This window comes from Diabrotica undecimpunctata, chromosome 1 (genome assembly GCF_040954645.1).
Source record: "Diabrotica undecimpunctata isolate CICGRU chromosome 1, icDiaUnde3, whole genome shotgun sequence".
Classification (NCBI taxonomy): Eukaryota; Metazoa; Arthropoda; class Insecta; order Coleoptera; family Chrysomelidae; genus Diabrotica; species Diabrotica undecimpunctata.
In genome coordinates, this window is record NC_092803.1 from 196,868,340 (window position 1) to 196,889,034 (window position 20,695).

At 32.4% G+C, this 20,695-nt stretch overlaps 1 protein-coding gene across 4 annotated transcripts in view; it reads right to left on the bottom strand.

Moving 5' to 3' along the window:
* Positions 1-10,879: 10,879 nt before the first annotated feature.
* The window catches only part of LOC140432833 (neural-cadherin-like), a 1,025,931-nt gene continuing 1,016,115 nt past the window's right edge, over positions 10,880-20,695 (bottom strand). For 2 of the 4 annotated variants that reach the window (XM_072520961.1, XM_072520962.1), the window contains exons 11-13: positions 18,515-18,718; positions 17,643-17,804; positions 10,881-13,152 (exon numbers count right to left, since the gene is read on the bottom strand). In XM_072520961.1, coding sequence (XP_072377062.1) covers positions 13,040-13,152; positions 17,643-17,804; positions 18,515-18,718 — 479 coding nt within the window. In that variant the 3' untranslated portion in view covers positions 10,881-13,039. Of the gene's footprint in view, positions 13,153-17,642; positions 17,805-18,514; positions 18,719-20,695 lie in introns of all 4 variants that reach the window. The other 2 variants (XM_072520963.1, XM_072520960.1) reach the window with 2 other exon arrangements.

The window sequence follows — 20,695 nt, forward strand, 5'->3', positions numbered from 1 at the left end:
TGTGTAAGTACTCTGTATTTTCACAAATAAATCCTAAATAGCATTAATTTTATTTATATTTTCACATATTTTGGCTCTTTTAAGGTTACTTTAGGTTTGTTTAGGTCTTTAGGAAATAGTGGGGGTCCTCGTCATTATAGTACCTTGATGAAGAGGTCCTTGGAAAAATTTAGTTGGGAACCCCTGATCTAGACGAATGGAAATACACATCCGCCAAAATTTACACAGTAACCCTAAGATATGCAACCAGTTATACATTGCCGCGATAGCTTCTTCACCGAATTTCGTCGGATTTCCTAAAAAATTCTCGTGTATAATACCGATGATTGCAAAGGATTTGTCATTTGACTTTAAGCTGCTACAATTTACCGATGAACATAAATAAATCACAAAACCAGTCGTTTAGAATGTCCCGAATTAATTTTTTAATTTTAGTTTGTCTGTTTTAAGCATGGACTATTTGTTTCGTGCTCTTTGACATTTCCGCACATTCCATTAGATAAATATCTGTCAGGTGATAAGTTCACCGGGTCGGGTTATTCAGTCTGGTAAAATATAAAAATAAAAAGAGCTGTTACTTTACTATAGAATTTTATTTCAATAAAATTTCAAATTAAAATTTTCATGTACAAAAAAAGACAAAACATTTCTACAAAGTTATTGACACAAACTAATATTTAAGTAAATTATTTAAAAATCACTCAAGTCAAAACTAACCACTGTATGGATATCAAGCAAATAGTCGCTTTAATGTGCTTTTCAGAGCAACATTCCAAAAAATTCTTTAGTTCTAGTCTTGTTATTCTAAGGTTTTATAAAAGAAATGCACATTGAAGCTACTTAATGGAGTACTATTGTCATGACGTCATATGAGGTGGTTTTTTTTTTGTACAAAGAAACCAATAATTACGTGGAGAAACCCAAAAGTCCTATTTCGTTTCCACCTTATGTTTAAATACTTGACTTTCGTGCAAGTTGGTCATATTAATGCATTTATTTCAAAGACTGATATTAATTTTGATTTAATACACACAAAATAGGGTTAATAAATTTTTGGGTTCATCTTTCATGAACTATTCAAATCCACTTACTTAGCTGACGTGTTTTACCGATAAGTACACGTTACGGCATTTAATTCGGTGCTGTAGCGTTGCGTTCCGAGAAATTTTTGAGACCGATCTGATCTTAGCTAGATACTCACTAATTTCGATACCTCATTGCTACTAAGAAAGACACAATGAAGAAAGTATATATTAAATTTAATTACTGCCATATAGAAATCTATATTAACAATCTTCCTTATAACATTTAGGAATAAGTTGAAATGAAATATTTTATGGACTTTTACGTGTTATTAGAAGTTTCTTTGAAGAGTTTCGAACCTCCACTATTCGTCCGACGTCAGATTTAGTATCCTTTACCGATACAATAATGACGAATGAATTATGGACAAATGATCACGAATTTTTAGGTAATACAGTGCGATTTCATAAGAATATTAAGTATACATTTCAAATAATACACAAGTGCAAACACATATTATAATTGGTACACAGCATTCAGAATTTATTACATATATAGGTTATAATTGGCACTGACTCTCTTTGCATTCATACGGTCGCTTTCTCCCGTGAACTATATATACATAACTACAACATAAAGGTTTTTCTAGTGAGCATTAATAAATTATTACAAAATGTCCGATAATAAAACTTATGGCAACATTGTATATAATACGAGTGCTATATAAAAACGATGTGAAGTCGATGCTCTATATACAGTTAAAACACACTCTTCCATTCAATATACCAGCTACAAGAGATTTAAAAACGTAAAGTATAGTGTTCAATGACTTTATTCATTTGTATTTCCTATCTTCTATCTGGAATTTGTCTCTTCTATGTCATATACTCTTCTTATAATATTTTCTTGGACCGTTTTTAATACCTTTTAGTTTCCATTATTTTTTAATTATATTTCAGAAAATCAACAAGACTGACTGACAATAAGACTGAAAAATACCAGAGAGGGAGTAGTAGCACTTAAACAGATAAAACGGACCTATGTAACTTTGAGTGGTCTATTTATTTTAAGTTTTTAAAAAACCAACCATCATAATCAGCAGCGAAGACTTGTTGGTACAAATCATTGTTAGATTATACAAATAATCATACTAAAAGGTTAATTTAGGTTAGGTTAACCCATATAACCCGAATAAGACGACACTTTATATAGGAACATATTAATGCACGTTCCTTACTATCCGACGAAAAACTTACTGAACTTGAGTGGGAACTAGAAAACATAAAGTGGGACATAGTCGGTTCCAGCGATGTCAGAAGACGTAGCGAACCCTTAATTAAAATAAAATAAGGACACAGTTTTTACCACGTAGGTGACGACAATAATTCCTTAGAAGGAACCGGCTTCATTATACACAAATCTCTCCAAACAATATGTTGGGTCTCGTTTTAAGTGTCTTTTAACCAGCACTTTCCCTAACATTTGTTGGTAGTCTATCTCATTATCTTTTTAGTCTGCTCTTTTCCTAATTTCGACAATTTATTGTCATAAATTATAACAAAGTTTTGTAATTTCATCCATTCTACTATATTTTCGATAATGCACTGTTTTATCTTATTCAGTTTGGTCTTGTTTATTCATCTATGGATGTAAAACTGTTCATCTTACATATTTTTAACCCTACTTTGAACTTATTGGTCAGTTTTATCTTTGCTTTAGCTTCCAGTCTTAGATTTGTCTCTTTTCTGGTGTTCCTGATAAATTCGCTGCTTTTTTTTTACATATCTACTTTGCCCATTTGCTAAATCTCTTGTAGTCAGCCGCACACATAACTTTCGCAGATAAATCTAATCTAAACCTGTAATTTGACCTAAAGTTTAGTGACTGTCCCACAAACATTTGCAGGAATACTGGCTCTTAAGAGAGGACAAGAGTATTCATATCTTAGGTAATTTCAATACAGTCCCACAATGTTTCACTTATATAAACACAAGTTACAGTATTAAAATGCTTTCGTATTCTAAAGAGAGCTTTAAAAAATGTTTTTATTAAAAATTTAGTAATTTCGTTTGCCTAGAATCAACTTATTCATACCTAGAGGTCGCTGCTGTCTTTCCAGAAATGTTCTTTTATAAAACTCTCCTACATATTGGATATGAAACAGCGTATATGGAGTGAAATTCATATATTTAAAATATCTCAAACACTCACATTAATTGACAAAGGTCTGGCTAAAATACATACTAATAAGATGAAAATAAATGTTGAGCATTTATTGAATTCCAAATAACTTGTTTCGTGTACTCTGTCGTTAAAAACAGTTCCAAATTCTTTGGAAACTTAAAATTAAATACTTATTTGTATAATTAGTACAATGTTTGTTTTTGAAAAAAAAAAAAAAAATACACTTTGACATTCCAGAATTTTATAAAAATTGATGAAACAGTGACTTACTCAAGACCTGTACATTAAAATTAACATAAACAATATGAAAATCTTTACCAAACATAGAACAGGCAGTGAAATAACTGTAGAAATTGTTATGAAAAGCAATTGGAAGAAATCGAAGAGTACTGTTTGCCTTTTTTGTAACGAATGATTACTTACAGCCAGGTTCAGACATAAGTTTTCGAGATTTTTTAAAGAAAAACTCAATTTCCGTATCACCCAAATATAGCGCTGTTCATACACAAATAAAAAATTAAATACGGCGCCACTTACAACAACTAATGGTAACAAACTTAAAACGAAATATTCTAACTACTGATTGTTCATATTTTTACATTCTTTTAGTCGAATTTCGTAAATTTATTTAGAAAAAATATTTAAACATATCCCGTTAGAATAAGATACTACCACAGATACTGTATAAATTTACACAACAATAATTGTTATGCTAGTTGAAATTGTCAAAAAAATTTTTAGGTTAGGTTAGGTTAGGAATTTTGTTAAATGTATGAATATTTCCAAAATAATATCATAGAAGTCTTTATAAGCCTCTTAATATATACAGTTAAGCTGTTAGGGAAAAAACTACAAAAATATTGACAATAATAATTAAATATCCAACTTTTCATATAATAAACGAATACCAGAAAAGGATGACGAACTGGATATTGCAGTGGAAGCTATGGAAACTACAACAGTTTTGAGATTTTTTAACGTTAGTTACAAGAACACAAAAATAACCATACGATCAAGCCACGACGTCAACAGAAGAACTATATCAAGTTCATAAAATTTTACCAAAACTTTGTGCTGCTCAACCGTTTTATTAAGCAGTATATAAGAAATATTTTTGTTCTAAGTCAGAGATATAGATTATATAATATTAAGATAAATTTAGATAAACAACAACAAAACTTTAAAGCTGAAGTAAGATAGCCAGAAGATGTAATAAAGTGGATTGATCCAGGATATATAAAAAAGTCAAGAAAAATCTCATCCAATATAGAAAACTGACTTGCCAGCCAGTCACAGCATGGCCAAGGACAAAGATGATTAACATACACTAACAAAGAGGCTCTTTAAAGAATATAAGTTTCTGAAAAAAACAAGTTTAATTTACTATAATCATTAAAATCGTGTTTAAAAAATTGTTTTGTACAAGTATGACATCTGTTTGTTAAGAATGGTAAACAAAAATAGTTACGAACAAGAATTGAAAGATACAAAAGTTAAATCCTAACGAAAAGTAAGCTCATGAAAGAGAAGGGACCTATTTACTAATAACTTCTTCGTCTCTTACTACTTAGTATTAAATTAAACTTTTTAGCAAGATCATCAGTTCTACTAAACTACAATCTTAAACAGTGCAATCAAAAATAATCCTTCTGTATGATACACTTAACTCGTATTATATATACCAACATATTTATTCTTTAAATATTTTTTCAAATAATTAAGTTAAACCTTGTTTATTTTAAGTAGGTTGTGACGCCATTACTTACATAGAGGCAGTGTTGCCGAGTTGTTTACCATTATCTGTGCCAAATTTTTTTGTGGCGTCATCACCTATTTATAAATATCAAGGTATAAAGGAAGAATACAGGCAAACTCGTACCGTGGAGTTGTATTAAAGTCCTATTAACTTCGTGCCGTAGGTAGGTAGGTACAATAAAACTCATGCAACTTTTCTGCATCAACCTTGCAAAGTTCTGCATAAACGGGACGATAGAAATATCAATTTCTGAGGGGACAATCAACATTGAGATGTGGCAGTGGGGAAAGAATAATTTTTGGTGTGGTATCCATTGAGATTTTTCCAATCAACACTCCAACATACTATCAGTCAATATAAATATTATTAAGATTAACAACATTTCGCTACTTAACATCTACATAATCAAAGTCTATAATCTCAATCAAAACAATATCGATAAAAAAGATGGATGGTTTTTATCGCTTGTACAATAAATCAACTAAAATCGTTTTTAGTACATCCATAAAAAATTGTCTTTTACATAAATATGCAGTTTAAGTGTAACAGTAGTAATTTTAACTTCATTTACTTCATTTTTTACCAAGATAACGGATAACAAATTTAGTTTTTTTTGTAAAATTTTAAATAGATTAATTTTTAATATATTTTCACAAACAAAAAGTGTTTTTCACTTAGAAATAATAACTTTAGGTCAAGTTCTTTGTATCGTAGTGCCGTATAAAGCAATAAAATGTTATATTGGAAGTATTTACGAACGAAAGGGTCTTATAACGAATACGAAAGGATCTTGAATGAAACAAAGTCGTTAGTTATAAAAAGGAAGCTATTTATAGTACCTAGCGGAAATATTAATATTGGAGACAACGAAGTAGAGCTGGTGGAAAAATACATATACCTTGGACACGAAATAAAGATCACAAGAGATAACTAAACATGCGAACTACGAAGAACAAACCTAGCATGGGCAGCCTATGGAAAACTCAAAGACATCTTTAAAAGCGATATACCAATTTCTTTAAAACGTAAAATATTTGACCAATGTGTGTTGCCTGTTATAACCTATGGTGCCGAAATTTTGACATTGATAGCTACAACTTCTAAAACGCTGCAAATAGCTCAGAGGAAAATGGCAAGGTCAATTCTAAATATATCGCTTCGTGACCGAGTTAGAAATGAGGACTTAAGATGAAGACCAGGAGTTACCGATGTAATTTTCCGAATTGCCACACTGAAATGTAACTGGGCCAACTAAGTCGCCCGAATCAGTGATGAAAGGTGGACGAAGAGATTGCTTGAGTGGAGGTCGAGGTTAGACAAAAGAAGTAGAGGAAGACCCCCTACTCGTTGGACCGACGATCCCAAGAAAATGTCAAGAAATTGGCTGAAAAGTGCTCAAGATAGCGTACAATGGACAAAAATGAGGGAGGCCTATGTCCAGCAGTAGACGCAAAGGACTGGGTGATGATGATGATGAGAAGATAACTTTAAGGATCAGAAAACGTAAAGATATTACAGAAATAAGGGGAATCACAACACACAGGAATGAAATTTTGGATTGTACATGTACATATCACTTAACTTCATAGAGGAAAACAGAACCAAGCAAAAACATGCCTACCAGAAATAATATCGGGGGAAATGTGCGACTACAAAAGTCGAACTAGAATTAGCGCCACAAACTAATTGACACGTGTCACTGAGGCACTCTCCACCTTATAGTAGACATAGAAAGTGGGATTGGATTTATGAAATATTCAAATGGGCTTTTTAGGTTAAATATTTAATTTTCTGTTTTAAGTTTGTAGTACTAATGCGCGTCCCACTAAAAGAAGCAGTGCTGTGACCAGTGGTGATAGGCAGTACTCACTGCACCATCTGAGAAGTCCAAAGACCAACACGGTGAGGAGAAAGACATTTCTTTCTATTTACTGATTGGTTTGCAATTAAAAGAGTGACAGACAAAATTTAGCCAAAGAAGAGACAATAACAATTAAATAGGCAGAAATTTTTTTTCTATCCACGAAAATTTTTCAGGAGACCAAAATACCAAACAGGACGAACCAGAACAATGGAGCTAAGTCCAAATACATTATAATCACTTAAGTGTGAGCGATTGTGACTACGGTAGTAAAAGTGAGAAAGTGAGGAAACCAAGAGAAGGAAAACTAATCTAAAATTAAAGTGCAAGTCGTAATACGATCCTCGTCATCAAAGAAAATAAACAAAAAACTAAAGAAGATATAGTTTCTAACCTGAGAGTTTGTTCCCGTTTGTTTAACTGTCATCGTATATCAGAAAAAATAACAGGGTCATATTTCTGTGCTATTTTAAAAGGAATATGGGAACAATTCGTAGATGACGATCAGAACGACCTCGAATTTATACTAATGGTTCATTAACTTCTTCCGAAATTGATGAGTCATAGTACAAAAGTAAGCGGGAAGATAATATCAACAGAAGTGAGTCCTAAAAGGATGGAGAATGATGTGGTTGAAAGAAGGTCTATATATTTCAAAATATTTCGGATTTGATAGATGTGAAGACAAACTATTAAATTAAATATAAAATGGAAATTATTCCTACATTGTACCAGCAACCCTATCTAAATGCATGAGGTACGAATCAAAGGAGAAGGAAACACCACCAACTACAAGAATTAAACAACATTGTCGCTAATCGTTGCCTCCACTTCGATTTCCGGAATGCAGTCACCCGAAGAGAAACTACTCCCTATCTTAACTCATCATTTTGTTCTGGAAGCTCACCCAAGTAGGGTTTCGGCCAATAACCACATCACGTGGTAAAGTACAAAGTTATATCCATTGAATTGTTACTGATTCACAAGTAGGTTTAATTGTCTAAAATTCTTACATTATTATACAATTATTCGTTGCAAGTTTACAACTGTTTGTTGTTGCTGAACTATTTTTCGTTTCGTTTACCAAGTATTAACTTTATCGTGTATACAAAATTTTACTGACTTATTCGAATATGTATTACTTATTCTATTTTGATTGGCTTTTAATAATAATTGTATTAATTTTATTATTATTCGTAAGGATAATTTATCCACGGCCTGTGACGATCATTATTTCTTTGTGCTTTTATATTGATTATTGATATTTGTCACTTAAGATCTTTTTGACTGAAGGTTTTTAATGATTGAAATTATTACCTTCTTGTATTACCGTATTGAACGCAAAATATTCTGTTGGTTATTTGTCGCTGTGTGCTTTATAATTATTCTCAACTTTAAACAAATATTTGCTGTAGTATATTGATAAGTTAGAATTAAATGTATATGGGTGCACTTTTTTATTTCCTTTGAATTTCGAAATATACATAATCCAGTCGAAGGGTAGGAACCAGCGTTGTTATACTCCCTTTCTGATGTCCTCATATATTATATAGAGGCCATCGCATATGCAGAAAGCAACACTTAGTGTCCAATATGTATGATTCTTTCAAGGTCTATTTACGGTAATAGGCACTTTACAATAGGTACAATAAAAGAACACTAGTGTAGAAAAGACAAGCTGTATAGTACGACTCGTTATTTCACAAAGTGTCTTTGAATTACGTTCTGCTTCTCAGTTGTGATGACATTTAAATGCTGATGAGTCTTTTGTCCTCAAAAGCAAACTTTTGCTTGACATTATAATATAAAACATTCAAAAGTTTGCACAAACCAGGGGACACAATCATTCTCAATGACACAATGGTTCCATTCCTTGAAAGATGGTAGAACTTGTTTTTGAAGGAATGTATTGCCGGAAAGTCTGAAGGTTTTACTTGAAATGTATCTACCTCTAACTGATGAACAAGATTATTTAGATCGCGAAGATTTTCCGCTTATCCTATCTTTGTAAATTTTGGAGGCAACAGAAATGAGGTTACCACGTAGAATAATTTAGAAAATCTTAAAGAAAAGTCAAAAAGAAAAACCATCAAAGAAGAATTGAGTATTAAAAGAAAAAAAAGAATTAAACAAGCACATCAGTAGAATGGATGATATTGTGGTTAGAAAGTCAAAATATCCAGACCAATCTCTGATGCCCGAAAGAGTATTGGACGCCAGCGAAAAATATTTAAGTGATAACCTCCCTTGAGTAACAAGGAATAAAAAAAAACAGGAAATATTGACTATTATAAATAACGATGAAAAATATAAGATCTCAAAAATCCTAGCAAATACAAATCATTGTTTTTTTTTAAACTTTAAACCTATGTAATCTCGTAAAATTATATTGTATTAGAGAAAAGGGTTAGCTAAATAAATCACGTAACATATATTTCATTTTAAGAGATACAATTAATAGCAAATATAATAGTTGGCGTATCAATGCAAGAAATTCTCGTTAAAACTAATTAAATGGTCTACAGGAATCGATGGCAATTTGAAAATTTGGTGTAAATTACGGTTAACCGGTAAACGCCAATTACTCCACACCATATCTGACTACAATTTCCGATAGGTGTAAATAATTTTAATGAAATTTACACTATGCATTCAATTATATAGTATGTTATTTGCCCTTTGACTATTTTGCTTAAATTGTTCCTGTGGTTTTATTGGAATTTGGACGACCGTTTTCAGACTATACAATTTACAGCCACTCGTCAAGTTTCCAATTAATGTTACTTAACTACTAAAAAAGAAATATTACAATATAGATTATCAAATATAAATTATGCCACGTCTCTAATGAGTATAATTATAGGTATAAGTATACTCAAGCGACAATACAAAGAAAATAAAAATGGTCTTAAGTAAATGCTTGTTTCCTTTAGACCAGTTCCTTTTTCTTTGTATAGTTATGTAAGTATACTTATAATATAGTTATATAAATATGTTACAAGTACTTACACAAGAGTATGATATAAACATACAATAAAACCTGTACGAATATATGGCGCCAGCTGAGGGGTTGTGCCAGTAAGATGTCACCTAGAGATTTCCAATAGTTCCAAGAAGCCTTGTCAACGATTTTTGATACTTCAGAACCCATGACTTATACAGGGTTTTAAAATTGGATGCTGTTCATAAGCGCTTCGAAAAATTTGCCCAGACACGAACGTGTTCTTCAATACGACAATAGTGAGGCCATCCATCTTATCAACAATACAGATCTTGTTAGAGGACTCTATAATCGAGAACCAAAATTATGGGTAGTAAATTCTTAGAAGTAATAGTAACGTTTCAGTGCTATTGTGGGTCTTCCAATGACGTACGAAAAATTTCATAAGAAGTTAAGACAAAGTTACTTGTATTGAAGAAATACCTATTTATAATATGTATCACGTTAATGTAGGAATGATTATTATTGACATTTGAGTTAATTATCATAAATAATTTTATGTTAGTAGGTAATAGTTAAACCTCCCTAAAACCGCGATCGTCAATGAAAGCCGGTAACTCAGGGATTCAGTTGTTTTGCCATCGAAGTAAATATGACTCACATAAACACATTGTAAATAATTTTACATTTTTTACATAGTAGTTTTTGTCGACAGCGAAGACAGGAAGTCGTAAAATTTTATTACTTCTTTCAGTGTGACATAAAATTATGAAATCGGTTTAATCATTTCATTAGATTTTCGAAGCAGTGAACACGTATTTTAGTGTTGTTAGCAATAAGGAAAGCGAGAGTAGTCAACGTAAAAGATGTCCAAATTTTTCGATGGGAGAAAAAACTATTATATAATGCGTGTATTGTGAACTTCGTGAAAGGAATAAAAGTACGTTGCACAAGGATGTAGTTACTCTGTGTAGTTATTTGACTAAAGTGTCGACGAGAACTGAATACAGAATTCTAAAAAATTTTAAATAAAGTGAAGGCAAAATCGGATAATGTATCTCTTGAAAACATTGAAACCAGAAGTAGAAAACGCATCCAGCGTTAAGATGGCACCAAATATGCTATTCGGAGGAAATTGAGGACATCAACCTTAATGAAAGTTGAAATAAATTCCGATGTGTTTTATTGCGAACATTAGGGCAAATGAACATTAAATATCTGAAAAGAAGCAGGAGCAGTGATTTTATAGAAAAAGATAAAATTATCTTTTGGCGGAGACATCACTTACAAAAAATCTAAGAGTATCGTCGTGAAGGCGAAAAGTGAACTATTTAGATGAAACTTGACTAAATCAATGACATACTTTCTCAAAGGTGTGGCAAGATTTTGAAAATTTTTAAGATGTGGTAAGATTTCAACAGGTTTAAAAACACCAGTGGGTAAAGCACGAAGGCTCATAATAACTCATATAGGCAAGGATTCGTTTTTTTGGACAATGCCTTGTTACTATTCAAATTCAAGAAAACCAAAGATTACCATGAGGAAAGATTTGAAGGTTGGTTTTCAAAAATTCTACCAAACCTTGAAGCAAATTCTGTCATTGTTATGGACAATGTATCATAGCACAGTCGACGGTTGGAGCCAACACCAGCAACTACCTTGCGAAAAGGTGACATCATCAACAATTATTAAATCTCGCGAGGATACATATAATCGAATTCAAGAAATACGCTGTCGACGAAATAGCTCGTGAAAACAACATAATTGTACTTAGCCTCTCTTATTATCATTGTGAACTGAACCCTATAGATCTTATATGGGTTCAAATAAAAAAAAACAAGTCTTAGTTTTAATTTTCTTAGTAATAATGAAGGTTAGAGAAAAATTGCTTACTGGTAACTGCTGATCAGATGGTAATGTTAATAATCATTCTAATAAGTCTTAATACCAATAGAAAAACTTTTACGTTTAAAAAGTACAAGATACCGAACTGAATTATTTTGAGTTACCTAGTGGAGCTCATACATTTCTTATTAAAAGGTGGAAAAAGTTGGTGCAAACTAATGGTTTTATTAGAACCAAAAGATACTTCATTCATTTTCATGAAAATATATAAAAAATTGACAAAAAAAAATTTATGAATATAAAAAATATTATAATTTTAAAACCTTAACACTTGCCTAAAATCAACATTTGGCTAAAAGTCTACGTCGCTACTACTATTCGATTCATGGTTGATATATTTCACTAAATGTACTAAAATGTATAAATTTGTTAAAAATGCTTAAACTTTTATTTACTGAATATGATTTCATGAGTTTGGCTTCGTTGTCTCTATATTTTCTTTATAATGGGATATATTAATGTAGAGTATCATTAACAGCGTTTTATTAATAATATAAACCATCAAACACTTTCTTTACCGATATTTGTCACAAGCAAATACGTAGAGGAGGAGATATATCTGCAAAAAATATGCATTAGGCCTTGTATTTTTTGTAATTTTAACGAAGTAGTTTTACAAATCTGTTTATTGAGGATCTCTAGTGCGAAATAGGATTAGAAGACAAAGGAAGACTTCTTCGCTGGATCTAGACGATGTTGAAGATGATTAGACAATACTGGGAGTCAGAAGACGACAAACAGTGGTTGATGCTCGATCTATTTGAGGTCAGATAGTAGTTTATCAGGTCCTGTTATACATTTTTTCTTATTAAAATAAACTGGAACTTTTTAAACCTGTTTGATATTTTTTTCGTCTTTGTATACAAAATTATTTATTTGCACGAATAGTCCTATCCCAGAATTGTACAAATCACGTACAGGTATAATATTAGTATCTAAATAAAGTTTTTCACGCCTTAAATCATTGTGAGACGAGCTCGTTAAAATTATGTGAGAATTGCACGTGCTCCTCACGTAATTTAAGTGGGAATCTAAAATAGTATCAAATAATTCACTCGGTAACTCGCATTTACTTAATTTGCGTAACACAAACTAATAATTATTTGATTACAATTGATAAATCTCCTCAACTAACGTACTTGCCGCAAAAACTTGATCAGTAATAAATCGAACATACAAACAACTCGGAAAATATCTCAATGGCGTTTATGCAGACCTTCGTATACAAGGGTGCATCGTAAATTGTCTAGAATTATTTAAATAGCAGTACAACTGCAAAAAAACAGTCTTATTGAACACGCGTTGAGGTCGCGTGAAAGCATTTTGAGATGGAGGAATGTTTATTTTTGTTCACTTTTAGTTGTAACATTTATTCTTCTTCCAGTTCAGTCTCTTCTCCTGGGCCGTACATGTTTGCCAGTTTATCGAATCGAGGTCCCCAGGCGCCCAGGTATTCGTATTCTTGAACTTCGTCATCTGTGCCTGAAAATAAATATAATTTATTAATTTGAGGATAAAGATTCAGGACTGTGGGTCACATATGTGACCGAGTTTGAGATTTTGCCTGCCTGTGCATAAAAACGTGAGTAATCATTCGGAGAAACAGTTTATCTTCAATTCAATTGATTCTATGTAGTGTGTGTGCAACGTTAATTATGTGACAGTTAAATTCGATGGTTAAAGCTCTGAGGGTGTAGTTATAATCGAGTGGTCAGTGATGTGACCACTAAAAATCATTCGAACAAGCTAAATTTTGCTGAGAAACCTGCAATCTGAGAAAATTTGCTGTTGAATTTTCAATTCAACTCGACGGTAAAAATTCGATATCGATTTTGATAAGATTGTCCTATAGACAAAAATCAAAATGTATTTTAAAGATGAAAAGTACAGCTTTTTATAAAATTTTTGTGTATTGCTGCAAATAAAGTGAGTTTCTATAGCGATTTTTACCATTTTTTACGATTCTCATGAGATCAATAAACTTAAACATATCAATTTTCATTATTAGAGCCCAATCTTCAACATCATTAGCCTAAAATTTCGATTTTGAGTTTTGGTAACAAATATGAGTCATTTAAAATATGCCAAAAAAAGAACGCCGAATTTAAACATTCACAGCACAAATGATCGCACGCCACGGGAAATACTTTCACGAAAACGATATTAGGTGAAGTTTGTAGATAAAATTGTCTCTTCGAAAACCATATTGTGTAATCAAAAAAAGCATTTTTAAATGTTTTAGATCGTTTGTAATGTGATAGTTTAAATTTAGCGTTTTTTAGGCATTTTAGGCACAGAAAAATACTTCTTCTTATCGAATAAATTAATGAGAGATTGACAAATCTTACTACATAAAATGCCGGTTCCATCACAACTAAACAACATGAGATATTTGCTATGAATGTAAACATCATAAGCCATTTTAAGACAGACAGCTAAGAACTAACTGAAATTGGGTTTTGCTCTTTCTTTCTTAACTTTGGGCCAAAGCTAATTGAAAGAAGTAGTGGTTTTCATTCACATGGGAAAATATTCACAGTTTCTTAATTATAGGCCAAAACTAATAAGATTTTAAGAACGATAATGCAATTTTAACACTTAAATGAAGTAGTTTAAGAAAGAGCCGTACAAATGTCCATGAGAACTACGCATATTCTAGCCCAAATATAATTTATTAAGAAAATGGAAACTTTTAAGTAGGTATACGCACTTAAAGTATTTGTAGCGATGAAAATAATCTCTAGTCATGGGGTTAATGTGAAAATACAGTTTTTTTAAAGGTTTTAAAATTAAAGAAATTAAATTGTCATAATTTTTATTACAATAAGTGTACTTCGAAGAGAGTTTTCTTCTTCTTCATGTACCATGTCCTTTCAGAACGTTGGTTACCATCATAGCTATCTTAATTTTATTCACTGCCACCCTAAATAGCATGCTTGTATCAACACTATACCAATCTCGCAAGTTCTTCAACCATGAGGTTCTTCGTCGTCCTGGACTGCGTTTGCCTGCTATTTTTCTTTGCATGACATTTTGTAGCAACCTATATTTGGGACGTCTCATTACATGTCCGAAATACTGCAGCTTTCTCTGCTTGATGCTTTTTATGATCTCAGAAGTCTTGCTGAGAGGTTTTAGTATTGTGGAGTTTCGAATCTTCTCCACCCAGAAAGCTTTTAAAATTCATCTATAGCACCACATTTCGAAAGCCTCAAGGCGATTTAGATCGATTTTATTCACAGTACAGGACTCGACACCATAAAGTAGGACCGAGAACACGTAGCAGCGAAGTAGGCGGATCCTCAATGCCAATTTTAGGTCTCTGTTACATAACACCTTGGACATCCTTCTAAAAGCCGCTCTAGCCTGCTCTATCCTAGACCTAATTTCGCCGTGACTTTCTGCGTTACAATTTAATTGCTGTCCAAGGTAAACGATTTTATCAACTTGCTCAAGTTTGGTATTATTTACATATATAGACGGTTTTATATGCTGTTGTTTACTTATTACGAGTATTTTGGTTTTCCGTATGTTCAGATCCAGACCTGCCTCCCTACAACTCTCAACGACACTATCAAGTAGTGTTTGCAGATCTTCTTGACTAGAAGCTAGAAATACTGCATCATCCGCATATCGCAAATTATTGATGACTTCGCCGTTCACAAGTATTCCTTCTTGTTTTTCAGAAAGTGCTTTTCTGAAAATTCTTTCGGAGTAAACGTTGAAAAGCAGGGGTGACAAGAGGCATCCCTGCCGTACTTCTCTTTTAATATTAAGAGCCTGTGATTCCACACCATCTACTAAAACTGATGTTGTTTGATTCCAATATAAATTTGTAATTATTCGAACATCTCTGCCGTCCAAGCCAATGTCTTTAGAGCTTCGATCAATATAGAGTGCTTAACACGATCAAATGCATTTCGGAAGTCAATAAAACAACAGTATATGTCTACAGATATATCTCGACATCTTTGAGCAAGTACGTTCATTCCATACAGTGCCCCTCTCGTTCCAAACCCGTTACGGAAACCAAACTGTTTGTCATCCAGGTATTCCTCGGATTTATTGTAGATACGACCATGTATTACCTTCAGAAAAATTTTCAATAAGTGGTTTAACAAACTGATGGTTCTATAATCAGCACAGGTTTTGCTGTTGTCTTCTTAGGTAGAGCTATCAACACTGAATTAGACCAACCATTAGGTAGTTGTCCGCTGGTATAAATGGTATTGAAAAACGAAGTAATAGCCTCTAAAGAAGATACTCGATAGACAAATTAAGCCTTTATTCATGAGACAGGTTTGTTCCTGTCTGTGGCCTGCTGCTCATGACGTCAACGCTTACAAGAATGCAAGGCTAGGCCTCTTTCGTCTATACCGACTGGACTATAATTATATTTAGTAGGTACACAGTGTTGGATGAACGTTCTGTTTAAGAAAAAAGTAATATTAGATTATCGGATCATTAGGTAATTCTAAAATATGTCGCCAAATGGCATCTAATAAAGCGATTTCAAAAGTGTCCATTTTTTTAAATATAGAAACTGCTTAATGTTTGACAGTTGCAGTTTGACATTCGTCGTAAGGGATATTAAAAAGCGCATTTTTTATTTCGTTGAAGCCAGTGTATAACGCTTTAGTTGCGTTCACCCTTGCGGACCACCTAGTTTCACTAAGAGATGTCACAACAGGTGATTTCAAGTTGTTAGTCAAAATTTTCCATCTATATGTGGAAGCCGAGAAAAATGTATATAATTCTTGTAAAAAAATGAAAAGGAAAGTTGCGTCAGACAGGATTCTGCTGCCAAAGATCCTACTAAATTGAGAGAATGTAAAGAGAAAAGGACGTAAGCAAGTTTATTGTGATTTTTTATTCTGGCCTGCAGCCCTGAATATATGCCAGATATATTGGATGCGTTATCATATGAATGGCCGCGACAATCACTTAAATCAATGGTACATTCCTCTAAAGTCGAAATCACTGTCTATTCCAAAGCAGCAGATTTGTGACCTTCAGATGGAATATATTTAATAAATCTTTCAGTCGGCATACCATCACGAGAAACGAATTAAAAATGCTAGATGATCAACATAAGACACGTCTGGTGTCAAAGCAACTATTATAGAATAGTATTTTTCTTGCTTTAATTCTTACTTTTCTTCCCATCAAAATTATTAGTTCCTCGCATATAGTGTTGTGACAGATAATTACAGTTTCCTTGACCAATTATTCCAAATTTAGTAAGGTGCTCGCGTAAAAATGGATCAAATTCTGCAATGAGTTCTAAACAACCTAAAAAATTGCCTTTGAACCGATCCTATAACTGAATTATCTTCTCTAATGGCAAGTCCTCTTGTGGTCAGTGTAATTATTGTTGCAACAACACGTTGCAAACTTAAAAATTGAATAATACTGACTTTTTGGCTTGACCAAAATAAACTTATATCTACAATGGTATTTCCAAAGTTTCAGTATAAATCAATCCAAATCAAGTCTTTAATTTCTGCCTAATGTGCAAAATACATTTACATTTAAGCGTTTATAATAGCTCGCCACCTTTGTAGTGCTACCAGTGGACCAATAATCCCTAAATTTACGACTTCCGTTCTTTTCGAATGAATAGTGTTAAGAGAATGCAATTTGTTTTCTAGATGTGAATGCCCACTTTTATTCCACTGATAAATGTCCTTAAATATTATTCGATTTTAATTTTTATATACAAATACTTTTTGTGAAGTATTTTTTCCGCCCTCTCATAATTTGCCGTCTTAGGCAACTGCCTATATTGCCCAATGGATAAAGCAGCCCTGGGTCCTAGTCTTATAGGTAATCCTTGGTAAAAGAAACCAGATATTGAAAAATAGAGTAAATGTCAAAGAGTGGAAGAATTAAATTGAGTCAAATAACTAGTTATCTGCTATTCACTGAAGAATAATACATAATTTGTGATACTTTTAGTATGTAGTATTTACCTGAAGCCAAAGAACTCAATGATCCAGCCGTGCTGCCGCCTCCTTCATAAGCATAATTCCTCAAGTCGTCGAAAGGTGGCGCATTAGGGTCGCTATCAGCTCGTTTCTTGTGTTCCTCGATGAAGACTCCTACGTTGGGTTCTTGACCAACACCCATGATAACTGTAGTAAATATATAGAAATATAAATAAATAGTAAAATAAATACAAAAAGGACAAGAATCAAAATAACATTTTCTAGGACAAGAAGTTATATTTAAAATATTCCGTTTCTCTTTTTCCTTGTTTAGTTATTAGACTTAGACTTAGATTTGTCATATCGCAATATGCAGTATATATGAAATGAACCAAGATAATGGATAGTGTGGTTTTCCAATGGAAACTAAGGAAGTAATATTATATAAATGTAGAGATCATTAAAATGGCGTGTATATCTATTTCATCGACTCTTCAATAGAGGACTCTTTAGACTCTTAATCATAAATAGGGGAGAAAAAGATCGATAATAAGTTAATAATAACACAGATAAATCAATAAAATTAAACAAATTTGTGGTGGAAATTATTCCTTAAGAAACGCTCTATAAAGGCGCCAACGTTGACGAATCGGCTGTTTAACGCACAGAGCAAAGAATATATAAAAATATTTTGAAATTCCTCTTGCGCATTTTCGAACTCTAAGTTTTCCTCAGATCCCAAGGATCGGTTGAACCGGTTCTGAACTACGGACTAAGTAACCGCGTACGACAAGATTCCGGACTAGCAGTCCCTATCAGTACAGATCACCACGAACACTCATTTTTACACTACGCATGCAAAGTAATCCTGAACGCGTCCAGTACTCTTACCACAAAACGATCATGTTCATACTTACATCCGATCTTTGGTGGTCCTAAATCAGGTAGAGGTCCTCCGATTGGAATTTGTAGAGGAGTAATATCGAAGGCAGTCATATCATCTTCACCGCCGCCTTCATCGTCGTAGTTAATAATGTTTTCCCTGACATCATCATCGGGACCGGGGTATTTGATGTGAGATTCTCTTCGTCTGTTGTATACGACGAATACGAGCACTAAGACTGGAACATTAGAAAACAATTTAATATTGGTTAAAAAATTTGGTGCGAAGATATTATTAGAAATGTTTAAGGTTTGATATAAAATTGAATCTACCGAATATCAAAACGATAATACTAAAGTTGTTGTAAAAAATAGTAGTTATAATTGCATAGTAGGTCTTAAACAGCATATGAGTTAATGAGTACGAGCACTTCCGGCAATCAGCCTTAAGCACACCTAAGTTATAATGCACACCTGTCGAAAATTTGCTTCTAATCACCAGCCTTATGCACACCTTTAGGACACCTGCTTCTGGCCACTTGGGACAAGGATTGGTATAAGCATAAGAGAAGCACTAATTCCTGATAATATTTATTTATTGATGCTAAGTTTTTCACTACAATATGAAAAAGAATATTCTCTAGACTACACAAATTTCAAACACCAGAATAAGCAGAATTTTGACTAAACATTCGATAAACAAAGTTTCTAGAGAGAAGGCGAATAGACTGTCGATATATTCTGATCATTCAGATTACAATAACAAGAGGCTTTGAACAAAGAAACCTTCTTTCTCAAAGCTATGTATGGTTAGACCTGTCGAAAACTGGCAAAATAAAGAAATACATAAACTCTATACGTCAAAATCCGAACAAATCAAATGGAAAATAGTGGAGTTGACACTGGAAACCGACAAAAAGCAAAAAACACATCGAAAATACAAGAGCAAGGTATAATCAGCACACAACAAAAGCTGGCGAGATACATTGAATGATTCTATGAACAATTGCATGATTGGAGCATGGTAACTGGAAAGACCTAAGGAATATATATATATATATATATATATATATATATATATATATATATATATATATATATTTACTACTAAATATAACTATAAATATAAAATAACATTTTTCTAGAAGATTTTAGTATTTATAACGACCTCTAGATATTTGTTTGTATTCATTAGAGGTCCAGGTAACAGCCTCTTTATATTTAAGTTGTTTTTCAGCTAATTACTAACTGACGAGCATTATTTACCATGAGACATCCGAGTATGACCGAATTTATGTTAAAAACCTTAAACTTTCTGATAATATTTTTGTATAACTATATTTATTTTGTATATACATGAACTAATAGGTGTGAACATGAACATCCAATCTATGAAACAGTGCTGTGAACAGTATAGTAAAAGTGAAGACCAATTTTATAAGTATAAAAGCATAACTTGACAGGTTATCACTTTTACCGAGGGGTAGTAAGTAAGTTTGTGCGTTTTGTAATATTCACTTCTATTTTTACATGCAATTGAACAATTATCAAAATTAAAATCATTTGAAATATTTCCACTTGTAAAACAAGACAGAATTCACCATAATTTAATAAAAAATTATTTGTAAGTAACTTTCAAATGAATTTATTTTTAGAGTTTTATCTCTAGAGGATTTTGTTTTATCTTTTTAATCTAATATAATATATACGTGTTATATAAACATTTTCAGAGAAAGACCAGAACGCTTTACACTAGCATATGGCAAATTTTAATAAATGTGTGATCTGATGGGAGTAATTATTAAAATTTTTATAAATAATTATTCTATATAGATTAATTAATATTAAATAATATAAAATATTATTTAATATTTACCTGGGTCAAAAGTTGTTTATTTTTTAAATAAGAATTATTGATCTAATTCTGAGTGACGCAGCTCGTGCGTGATTGCAAGAATGCCCTTCTACATTCCATTAAAGTACAGAACTAAATAATTCGAATAAACTGAGGTCCAGTTCGGTAAAGATGTGTTTTATTCTTTCTTAATTACTTAACATCGAAACGAACCTATCACCTGGCGGACTTCACAAATGAATCTGGATTAAAATGAGTAGTTCTACAGACATTAAAACCTTTTTGGGCCATTTTGTAAATTTTTAGTCACTTAAATAGAGAATGAAACTCCAAAACCCAAAAAATCACACGTTGTTTATGG